Source organism: Phalacrocorax carbo, chromosome 12 (assembly GCF_963921805.1).
Source record: "Phalacrocorax carbo chromosome 12, bPhaCar2.1, whole genome shotgun sequence".
In the NCBI taxonomy this organism is placed as follows: Eukaryota; Metazoa; Chordata; class Aves; order Suliformes; family Phalacrocoracidae; genus Phalacrocorax; species Phalacrocorax carbo.
The window spans coordinates 17,545,883-17,558,244 of record NC_087524.1 but is presented as its reverse complement, the minus strand read 5'-3'; the positions used below and the strand labels follow the sequence as shown (position 1 = coordinate 17,558,244).

General features: G+C 39.7%; 1 protein-coding gene across 5 annotated transcripts in view; it reads right to left on the bottom strand.

Annotated features, from left to right (window-relative positions):
- Window positions 1-12,152, bottom strand: part of WDR11 (WD repeat domain 11) — a 52,877-nt gene extending 40,725 nt beyond the window's left edge. For 3 of the 5 annotated variants that reach the window (XM_064464289.1, XM_064464290.1, XM_064464291.1), the window contains exons 1-6: window positions 11,914-12,151; window positions 10,335-10,446; window positions 7,254-7,407; window positions 3,489-3,662; window positions 2,131-2,317; window positions 37-202 (exon numbers count right to left, since the gene is read on the bottom strand). In XM_064464289.1, the coding sequence (XP_064320359.1) occupies window positions 37-202; window positions 2,131-2,317; window positions 3,489-3,662; window positions 7,254-7,407; window positions 10,335-10,446; window positions 11,914-11,999 (879 nt within the window). In that variant the 5' untranslated portion in view covers window positions 12,000-12,151. Of the gene's footprint in view, window positions 1-36; window positions 203-2,130; window positions 2,318-3,488; window positions 3,663-7,253; window positions 7,408-10,334; window positions 10,447-11,913 lie in introns of all 5 variants that reach the window. The other 2 variants (XM_064464292.1, XM_064464293.1) reach the window with 1 other exon arrangement.
- Between the last annotated feature and the right edge of the window lie 210 nt (window positions 12,153-12,362).

Here is a 12,362-nt window from a genome sequence, read left to right as displayed (position 1 = left end):
TATGACAAAGTTAGAAACCAATCAAATTTTCATTACCTGTATGAAAGGCACACCTGTTCTTTCAATTGCAATCACACCCACTGTCTGATTCACTTCCAAGTCAAGAATTAAAATTTCTCTGGGATACAATAGCAGCATGTAATTTCTTTTGGAAGGCAAATATGACAACTGAAGACAGTCATTGAGCGTTACTGATTCAGCACTGTAATACATCAGATACAGACTTCAATCAAGTTCAGTAGCAACAAATACTTCAAATGCAAAATAAAATTAACAGTATAAATTTTTCTGCGGCTGCATTTTTCCAAGTATTCCCTGTTTTGATCACTAGGGAACTGCAGATTTCCATTTAATTGATACATTCATGCAAAGCATCACTGACCTTCAAAAGACACACACTCTGTTGACTTTTGCCTAAATAAGATTATAGAGTAATTTTTAGAATAATCTGTAATTCAAATGGAACCACTGTAATTCTTGAACATCTCAAATACAAAGCTATTCAATTACGAACAGATCTGGCTGCTATGACATTTACTGATATTCATGGGAAATTACCCTTTAGCATACTGCTTGCTTCAGTTTTTATGATTATGCATATTGCTTTATTTTGCAATGAACAGAACTAGCCTATCTAGAATGCAAGTCTTCAAACTCAGAAAGCAGCAAAGAGCAGGAACGCTTGTCATTTTGTTGACTGTTAACAGGAGACAGGCTGCAAGGTAAAGAGGTTCATTAGGTACACGCAATCCAATGCCTGTATGTAAGTCACATTGAAGAAAATCGTCCTCAAATTGTGTTCAGGTCTGAAGGTCGCTTAACTGATTTAATGTATCATCCCTTGGAGGGCTTTTCTTTGGTTTTAATATCCTCATTCTACCACACACTGAACTCCCTTACACTCTTCTTGCATCTCATTCCTTGCTTCAGGAGTATTACTCACCTTTTCTCTGCAATCAATCACTTTCCTGACAATCTCCTGCCCCTCTTTCCTCAAAGTTTCCCTAAACTACAATAAAATCAGACAAACCATTGCTGCTACAATTTTTCTTCCCCTATTCCCATTCTAGTCTTTTTGGGTGTTCCAGAAGGAAAAGGAAGGAGAAAAGATAAGACTATCATACGCTTAGCAATATTCCTACACAACTTAAAATGCAATCAGGAGAATACAGAAAAATGGTATCTTTGCTGATTTGCTGTTATTACAAAGCATACATAAGGCTGCAGCAGCATATGTACTGTCTCAGTATTTGCAAATCAGGTGTTCTGTCCAATGCATCATAAATTAGGCACTATAGAACAAAATGACAAGATCATGATTAACTTCATATAAAAATAAAAATCACCATTTCTTAAATGATTACCAGAGGAAGTCTCATCAAGTCTTCTCCCCAGTTTGTACGTTAAACACCGCATTAAAACAGAGTATAGATTTCACATCTGCACTAAATTTTGGTGTCAAATGTAACTGATAATACAGTCTGATTAGTTTGTTCTCTAGTTCACTACACAATCAAGAAGTACTTTTATTACTCAAACAGAAAATACAAAAAGAAAAAAAGAATTACACCACAGAAGTGGCCTAGAGAATTTCTAACAAAAAAAAATTCAAAATGCAACAACTTTAGTTTTAAAAGGTCAGAAAACAGACAAATATATAAATTCTAGTTTTATTTAAACACTATTAAGTTAAAAAACAGCTCCTACTGCAGTATCATGTACAAGATCAGAATGACAACTCCTCTTGGGTATCAGTACTTACAGAATTTTTATTCTCTTATTATATCCCTTCTCCTTCCACAATTTAATTACATTAGCCCGTTTTCATATTTTTTTCCCTAAGAAAGATGTTTCTGTGTTTACACCTGCATGAAAATCTGTTAGCGAAGGGAGAATATTATGTCATTTATGTATGTAAAACAAGCTGGGATGATATGGCTGGTTTTACGAACAGAACTGGACAAGTAACTGTCAATGTTATATCCTTTACACATAGGACTTCCAGCCATCTGCCTACCCCAATGAATTTTCTTTTTTAAAACTAATTATCTTAATGACTTGAACCTAATCATACCTATAAAATATACAGGTATATAAAACATTATCTGAGAAGAAATATTCACAACCTACCTTGGTTTTTCATTACTGATTAAGATTTTTACTTTATCAAGGGCCTTTTTGGCCCCCGTAGCAGCACCCAGCTTGTTGTGAGAGGGACTGGAATGGGGACTAGTGATGTAAACTTTCTTCCCTGAGCTGGCAGGAGCTTTGGAAGGAGAGAAGTCGGAGATGAACACTATTCCTTCACTGGTGAGCACTGCAACAAGAAAAACAATTTTTATTAAAGCAAAATACAATTTGCAGCTTGATTGTGGTGTTCCAATTTAATAAAATTTTGGTGGGAGGAAATGCTGATAACTTTAATACTACTGTGTTAGGGAGAAAACTCAAAATTCTAAACAGGCACTTTCAACTGAAAATGCTGCAGATAGTCCATTACAATTAATTATATCCACAAAACCATTTTTTTTTCAAAATTAAGTCTATACTAAAAAAATACTGTGGGCATTACTGGCAGAAACCACAGTTATTCTCTCTCACCAACTATTTTTCTTTAAGCTTCACAATGCAAATAGAAGGCAGGGTTGCCCACATCGTCTATAACACCATTTTTTGTTCTCATGCAGAGCATGGCTCAAAGAGTCATTAAGTTGCATTATTTATGTTGCAGCATAAAGATTCAGTGAAGCTGTAAAGATATAGCTAAGATTTTACTACATGTTTATACAATAAAAAAATTCTTTTCTGGGGTTGAATGGCATGGCAGATTAAACAAAAAAAAAAAAAAACCAAGAAAAAAGACAACCACAAAGCCTGGAAACTGCACTGTCTCCTTACAGATCAAGAGTAATCAAGATAAATTGAGGAATAAACAGTGACTCTCTTATTTCTCGTAGGTTCTTTCTGCTAAAATGTCAATAAATCTGCACTACATCCCCCTTGACATTTGAATTGCTTCTGAAACAGATGCTCACATGCTATTCCTTTAAAAAAAAAATCTTTTCTGTTGAAAACACCATTTATTCTTGGTCTCCTCATCTCACTGGATTCTCCCTCAGCATCCATCCTTTTATAGCTTTTTATGTCAGTTTAACAGGGCTCTCTACACTTGGCTTCCTCCAGCTCCTTATCTAAACACTTTCCACCTTCTTTATTAAGTTTCAAACATTTATTTTCAGATCTCTAACTTCTCTACTCATGACTACTTTTCCCATCTCCTCACACAATGCCATCTTATTTCTACTTCCTATCTTATTTTAGAAGATTCCACAATGACCAAAAACTCCCGCCTTTGTTTTGAGACTTCTTGGCATTAATGATATTATTCTCTACAACCCATTACTTCAATCTCAATATTACCATTTTAGTTTAACATTTTTCCTGGTCACCCATATTCAAATCACACAATTTTATACATGGAAACTTACAAGCTAAGTGTGATGGATCAAAGGGGTCAAATGAAAAAGACAGAATATTTTCAGCATAACTTTTCTTCCAAAGTTTGGTGCCTGTGTCTGCATTCCACAGTACGATATAGTTAGGTGGATGAACAGCAAGCAGTAAATCTCTAGAAGCATCTTGATTCCACAACCACTGCATGTCTGTCAAAAGAAAAGGAATAAGACAGTGAAAATTTTTAATAAGTTTGTTCTATATTAAGAATATTTTTCTTCTGTAATACCTTGTCTTTAAAGAAATGAATAGTGACATGTTAGTAACAAGATGTTTCTATTTCACAGTTCCAAAAAATAAGTTCCTTTTACAGCCTGAATTTGTGTTTTTAACAAGCAGCCATACACTGGGTTACACATGTCCACACACATGTGCACAACCCACATCCAGTCTGAAGAAGTCAGACCTTTCCATGCAGTGGACTCCTACGTGAAACAACATACTGCACTGTACAGAACCACTGTAGAGTCAAAATGAAAAGAACCATACAACACCCCAATTAATACTTGGGATGCCACCATGAACCATACACCATCCCAAATTAATATTTGAAATTATATCAGTACTGGACCTGGAAACAAATGTCTTCTCCACAGGAAATGCTTTTTAGAAGACAGTTCAAGAGTAAAATGAAACTGACTGTAACACCCAATCAAGAATACAAGCACAGTACTTAAATGCTAAGGTCAGTCTGAAAAAGTATGGCAACCAATCATCACAGCTGGGCACCATTTAACCATTCAAGACAAACAGACGCAAGAGTATGTTTTCTGGCAATAAGAACAGAGAGCTACTGCAACTATCAGAAAGGAGCTCTATTAGAGCAACCTACATGCCTTATGGGGCAGCGTTTTAGACAATAAAATGCATCAGGCAGGAAACGGATGAAGTCCCCCAGTCCAGCTGCTACCGCTCACGGCATGACCTCACCAAGTCACAGCCTCTCTACAGTGTGTTCATATATATTAAGTTGTCAAAAAAAAAAACTTACTTCCTCAGCCATTCTTCTGTTTTAGCAATTCAGCTTTTTCAGAGCTGGTAAGTGCTTCTCACTGGGTTTCAGATGCAAAAAAATGCAGCCATGTGTCCTAATCAGTTACACTGTAAGTTAACAAATGGTTAACTCCTTCCCAGGTGAATGCAGAGTTTGGATCAAATAAAGTGCTTTACACTGAAGCACCACTTCTCACTGAAACAGTGAGGCTCCAGCTGTTATCCTACAAAGCTCTTGCAGATAACACACAGAGAAGCAGCAGATTACTCTGGTGCTCAATCTCTGTAGTTGCACCATTTTCTACAGGCTTATAAAAAACAGCCAGAGGCCTCCAAAACAGATGGAATGGAAAAGAAACCTCTTTTGTTAGAGGTTACTGCTGAATCAAAACATGGACTGAGGACAGAACAGAATTATAATGTTGTTGTTTATTGACTTCTTTTCTTGCTCAGCAAATTGGAAAGCCTTCGTTGGGTCTGAAAACCTGGAGAAATCTTCAAACGGCATGGTCAAAAGTCCTCCAAACATTCGGTGAATTGGTAGGAGTAAATAAAACACAATTTATAACACACAGACACAAAAGAAATAAAGCTACTAAAATTAACTGCAGTCAACAGAATAAATTTTCAGTGTCCCACTATCAGACTTACAATATTGTATCTACTTTCACAGGACTTATAAAAACAGAATAATGACAAAACCCAAATAACCTAATTTCTTAAGTGGGCTTTCACAGAATTCAAAATAAAAAACAGGTAAAAACAAGCCTCATTACAAGTTTTTAAAATAGTCCAAATAAACTATAAATTAGTCTTAGAAACTCATTATGGTAGTTTCTCATGGGTGAAAAAGAGAAGTGTGTTCTAAATTTTACTTCAGAAATAATTTGTAGAGATATTGCTAGTGCGGACAGCAGTAGCAATAAACAGAAATCCAGAACATGCAGCAGAGCATGTAGATGCTGCTGTACTTGCAGATTTCTCCCTCCCAGCTAATTCTGAAAGAGCCAGCCCAATGCTGGAAGCTGTCCCTTCACAGCAGCAGCACAAGAACTGGAAGAGGGCCAGTCACAGTAGCGCAGCCACAAAGCTAACCAGATTCCAGTGCTCCAGCCAGCTCCTGGTCAGCTCTATTAGGAGTGGTTACAATAGACAGAAACGTGCCTACCTCCAGTAATTAGAACAAAAACCCCTAAGTTTTACAACAGCAGGAGAGTACTGCTATCAACTACAAACTGCACCAATTAAAGCAATAATAAAAATGATATTAAGTGTGTGATGCAACAAGGAATGAAGTCTAGATCTTTTGATTCCCTTTTCTGAGCTCTAACCACTCCCTTAACTTTTTCACTGATGAAGTACAAGATGCTAACTAATGGAAGAGAGCATTTGAGGGATGACACCTTACTAACAGATGAGCACAAAAAGAAGTAAGACATTTCCCTTATTCCTTTCCAATGTATTCTCTTAATTGTTTTATACCTGCCCAGTGGCTACATTTTCTGTTCTCTATCCTTCATCAGACCAATTAAGATAGTACTGACCTCTGTGCCAGGCTTCTAGACGTTTCTGCCTCTAGCACAAGCAAACATAAACCTTCTATAGCTTACAACATCATAAATACATGGCTCCTTTCTCCAGGCTTGTTTGTTTGGGGTTTTTTGTGGGATTTTGATTGGTTGGTTGGTTTTGCTTGTTTTTATTTCCCCCAGAGACTTGTGCAATCCCTGAACGAGATCAAGATTATTTTTTTTTCTGGTAATGGGACAAAGAATCTTCAAACATCCAGCTGCCCGGAACTGTTCGCATAGGGTTTATTGGGTATTTTTCAGGCCTTCCCAGATGCACATAGAACTGAATCAAAAGTAGCAAATGCCACTGCTAAACTGTCTTCTCAAATGAAAGCCAGAAGCAGTTATTTATACTATCTCAAAATTTCCTTTCTCTTGACTTTTTATGTTAATTCTTACCATTTATGTCCACTTAATTACACTTGAAACCTAATTCAGATGTAGCATACTCAGTTTCAAGAATTCCTATGGCTAACTCCAACTATATGCCAAACCTTATTTACAATGGTCTTCTGTGCTAAACTTTACACAATATTTTGTCCTCTCCCCATTTCACTCTTCACATCTTAACACTGCTAGCAATGCATAAAAATATAATATAAAACATAATGCATAGAAAAGCGTCCCTGCACCTATGAATCAGAACTGCATAGGTGCTCAAAAACCCTTCTCTCTCATTACACTGCAATGTACATTAGCATGCTAGTACGTTTGCTCAGAAGTAGCTATATAATGAACTATCTAAATAATTGTCAAAGCATATGTGCACAACAAAAAACTCTTAACTGACAGCAATGTAATGTTGTTAAAGTACCACCACTATAGATGACATTAACATTCAGGTGCAATGCAAATTCTACAACATCCTGAATTCAAATGCAGGAAGATGTACTTGACACTGAAAATATTATTTCAATAACGTTAATAAAAATAGATTGTAGTGTTTTTTCAGAAGATCTTGGAAAATATTACCATAATGAATTAAATCTCACAGCATTCCTCTGGGAGACAGTAAGTCTTACCTTTACACAGCAAATGAGTAGACAAACACAGAGAAGGCTAGTAATCCCAACAGTAAAATTCAATGGCAGAATTGAGCACAGTTTGCAAAACCTAGGATTTGTACACAACACTCCATAAAATAACTTCCATACAAACATCACACACTATCATTACCTTGAATTGGTTTTGCATGTTCTTGTATTTCACAACGAGATGTTCCTGTTGCCACATCCCAAACAATTATTTTTCCAGTAACATCAGCTGAAGCTAAACGCAAAGAATATGGAGAGCCAATATTGTGATGGTAATTCTCTTTAGCCCACTTAACCTGAAGATACAGATGAAAATTGGTCAAAGAAGGCAAACATATATAAGACACCATACTTCGTATTTTTCAGATGGAAAAACAAATAATAAACAACTCAACAAAAAAGCATATGAATAGTTAACATTAATAGTGTCTGTGTAAGCATACCTTTAAGTTACCATCAGTTGTGCAAATTTCAGGTATATTGCAACTCTGCTGCATGACCCCATGGTTAGTATTTTCAAATAATATAAATCAACAATCCTTGCTCCTGAAGGTAACTAAAACAATCCATAAACACAGGCTATGTATATAAAACGTTAACTCAAATGTTTAGAAGAAACTAAATGGCAATGTTTAAGGTTATGTGGGCATCTACAAACCTATCCCCACTGATTTCCAACCAATGAAAGGTGAAAATTTATCATCCAGCTTTTACACACATCCTAAAACACGTCATTTTCCTAGACTGTCAAATTATGGTACTGGGGAGGAAGGAAGGTTAGTCTTTCAGCTATATGTGGTCTTATGCTAAGCTATTGCTGATATTTGCTTTCTTTTTGATCCTTTTCAGGACTGTTGCCACCCCTGATTTCCACATACCACTTTCTGGTCTGGGATTTCAAGCTGCATGGGCTTGCAAGTCAGCAATACTTACGAAAACTATGCAACTTGAATTTTGAAACATTCTGTCTACAAGTCTCCTGTGATTATATGGAGATAGCACTGACTCCTTCCTTATCTATTCAATATGGACTTGTTTCGCTATCTGCTTTTAAGGTGAACTCTGCTTCTGCAGAGACTGAAGATGGTAAGAGAATAAAGAAATCTTAATGCTAAGCTAATGGGAGCTTACCTACTCCATAAACAACGCTGTAGCTAGCTAGCTGTGTGCTGTCACAGTACCTGACAGAGAAAGGGTGAGGCTAAACACAATGCTTTTTGCAGATATTGAAAGCACAGCATTTAAAAAATAGAATTATCATTAGACACCACTAACTTTGCAATGTGAATTAGGTTTATAACAGCATTCAGAGGACTGTAGCTACCGTTGTGCTACCCCTCTCAGAGCTGCAATCAGGATGCATCTCCAAAGCCTAGCTAAATAAATTAAACAGACATTACACATGCATGGCAAGCAATCTTCAAAGAGCTCTATCTATAAGCCCAAAATGTGTTTCTACCAGAATAACAAACAGTTCTTGGGAGACTGTCCTCTACCTGCAGATTTCAGTGTTGCAATTCCTGCTTCCCTGCCGTTCAAAAAAAATTACCCATAAGGGTACCTACATGTAGCTATGTAGCTATTCAAAAATGTAATTACAGAAACCTGCAAAGCTGTTCCTTCCTCAGTTAAAAATGTATTACTTTGAAGCAAATTCCAAGTCTGGAGAGCATCACTTTCCAAGGGAGGAGGTGCCACCAAGTTACGAACAACAGGAAGATGACCTTTACACAATCATTCTCACCAGAGCTCATGAGGCTCTCTAACACTGTAAGCCCTCTTTCCTCGTTGTAGTCGCACTGCTCCAACAAGGTCCCACACGTGACCTGATCCTCTGCTGAAAGAAATTATTTTCTTACTGTATTGGTCAGTGCCTCTCTACCCTGACTTGAAACTACAGCAGCATTGGTCAAAAATAGGAACTAGAGGTGAAGGGGCTTTTTTTTCTTTTTTAATTTTCACAATCTATCTCACCTGATATAAAGAACCTTATTATCACTGTTTATTAACATATCAGAGCAGATACAAATGTCATTTCAAACCTTCCATTTTTTTGAGGGATCAAAAAATTGTTCCTGTAATTACATTTCCTTTTATGAAAGTACTCTTTAAGTAGTCTTTGTAAAGGTACAAAAAAAATCAAATATAATACACTCCATACAAAGTTATCAGTCTCCCTCATACACCATGTGAACACACAAGCAGCTAGTATGGATCATTTTTCAGTAAAGGCATGACCTATTCCAGACACAGTTATGACAGCCAAAGGCCACAAATTATTTAAAGAAAAATAGTTAAACAGACTGCAGAAGGATTCTGAAACTATCACTTTTCTCTTTGCTTTTTAATTGCAGATAGTGGTGTGCTTTGAAATTTTACATTGGATTCCCATTGAAATGGGAAAAAAAATAGCATGCAGTTTCCAGAAGGCACATTCAAACTTTTTCTTTTACTAAAAAAAACACCAAAATCCCCCTATCTAAAAATCCATTTTTCTTCAAAAATTACTGACGGCCTTCTAATATAGCATTGGAGCTAAGGACTAGCAAACATTCTACCTGCTGGCCAAACACTCCTCTAAACCCTGACAGAATCTGTCATGGTCACTGTCCACAGTCAAAGAAATGATGTATCAAAGAGATACATCCTGTTCCACACCTGACCCAAAGTCAAACTCTCTTCAATTTCAAGTTAAGGACCTTGAAAGGAAAGTACAGGTACCCTACACTACACTTAAGCTTAAATTCTAGCCAACTTTTGATCACTAAAATAGGTGTTAGGTTTTGTCTGCTATTGTTCCTTTCCTATAGGTAAGAACAGAAGTAAAAACTTAAAAGTAACTTTCCAGGCAAATGGGGCTCTGGTTACCCCCACAACAGCAAAGATCAACAGGGGCATCAACAGGTATTTTGTAATGTTCATGTGAAATTCTGTCATGTTAAGAACTTTCTTAGAAACATTTCTATGTTCTACAACACTACCAAATGTTTCTATATATTCTATACCTCTGTAAATGTATGCCATCAACCTCAACTCAAATTTCAGCATGTATGGTTTCATTTAGCTGTAAAAGAGCTCATGTAAAATACGGGTATTTAACAACAGATTTTATATGAAAATAAAGTGCGATATAATGTCAAGTATTTAGAAAAATATCAGTGATTTAGAAAAATCATATATATACCAGAATCAAGTAATATACCTTAAAACATGTACATCTCACCTTGACAACATTAGCTTTATGTCTCTCCAAAACCTGTAAAGTCTGAGCAGTATTGGCATCAACTATCAGCACAAGAGAATGACATCCATATGCAATCAAACCTTGCCAGCCCCTAGAAAAGCATATATCATCATCAAACAAGCAAAAAAAAAAAACCGAAAAGCACTTCACATCAAGAGTGAGGCTCTTTTTTTGTAAGGTGAATGCATGCTACTGGACACAAACATCAAATAGGTAAAAAGTATTTTATAACATGAAACTCAAAAGCATTATAAAACGACACTGCTGCACTGTCTGCTGAACCATTTGCTGACCGAACCCTAAGCCACTGCAAAGCACCTCTTTGTGTTCATTCATAAAAATCCTCTTTTGTAAATTTAAGACACCACATAGGAATTCATGAAGAGGATTACCAAATTTTATATATATGCATGCAGGTAAGAAATATATTTGCCGTTATATAATTAATTGCCTCTTTTTTTTTGAGACCAAAAAAGAGCATGTGAACAATGATTACAGTAACAGTGAACAGCTCCTGAGGCCTGTCCAACTTTGAGAGAGGTTAATGCAGCCACCAGTGACATTTTTAAAGTCACGGTGAACAGCAAGCAAGTGGGAACAGTCAAAGGCGAAAAATAAAGTTTCAAACTAAGAACTTCAGAGAACTCCAAGGTTCACTGCTTTGCAAGCTGACAAACATAGGCCACAGTTTTCAAAAAATCCTTGGTTCAACTATTTCGTTTTATTTTCTCTCCCTAAGATTCAGCAGTAATAATGCTTTTCAGCACAGGTGGGTGAAGTCACTGCTCAGAAAAATGCGTACAAAAAGCAATCCGTGTACTGGCTTTGTACATCAACACTCAAAAAATTACAGCAAGAGAAACCAGAAGAAGCTGCTCTGATCTCTACAGTTTGTTGCACCAACGAGACCTCTGCCAAATATTACTGCCAGAAGGGACTGGCCCACGCTCTTCTCTGACCACGGCTTTGCTCTTGCCTGAGAGCTTGACAGCAGCAACCCACAGGGCTCCCTGCCTGCGCTCTGTCAGCCTCTCCAGCTAGGGATGGGGAGCGGGACGGGGATGTCAGCAGCTTGCCCAGCCCTTAGCAGAAGAGGGCTTGCCTTGGACATTGCCCATTGGCGTGCCCATTGCCAAAAAAAAAAAAGGTCCCATTTGCAAAAAAGGACCCGAGTATTTGCGGTAACCGCCCTGACCAAGGCGGCTGGTCACGACTCCCTCGCCGGAGGGCACAGCCAGCTCCCCGACGGGATCGCTACCACTGCTTTACCGCACGCACGGCAGCGGGCTGAGCCTCGGCGCCTGGGCGTGCGACTGCACGAAGCCCCGGTGAACGGGCCCGCGGGCTGGCGGGGAGCGAGAGGAGGCGGAGCGGGCCGGCGGCGGGGCGCAGGGCCCACCCGCCGCCTCAACCAGGCACCGACCGGGAAGCCCAGCGGCTGGGGAGCGGCGGAGGACTCACGGGGCAGCCCGGGGGAAGACTCGGCCGCCCGCCGCCCTCCCCTGCCCTCCCCGCGTCTGGCGGCCCGGCCCCGCTCCCCCGCGGCGCGGCCCCTCACCAGTCTGCCGCCCCCCTGTTCGGCGCGCTGAGGGCGCCCGTCAGGGTCCGCGCCGGCAGCTTGATGTTCACCGTGAAGCGCTGCATGGCGAGGGAGAGGCCGGGGAGCGCCGGTCCAGGCGGGGCGGCCCCAGCCCGAGCCCGGGCAGCCGGTAGCGGAGCGGCCCGCGCCCCGACCCAGCGCCGCCGCCGCGCAGGAAGCGCCGTCTCGGCAGTGCCGCCGGTCCGTCCCGCCGGGGTCCGCCGGGGACCCGCGGCTCGGGAACGGCAGTTCCGGGGCCAGAAACGCCCGCCCCCACTGCGGCGGGCCGCGGCGGCAGCCGTGCCTCAGCGCGGTGGTTCCCGCCTTCCGCCGCCTCAGGGACCGGCCACGTCGCCGCGGGGTACCTTCGTCTGCAGCTCACCCCGCGGTGCCTCCGGGCAACCCCAGAACAGCCGCCCGGGCTTGAG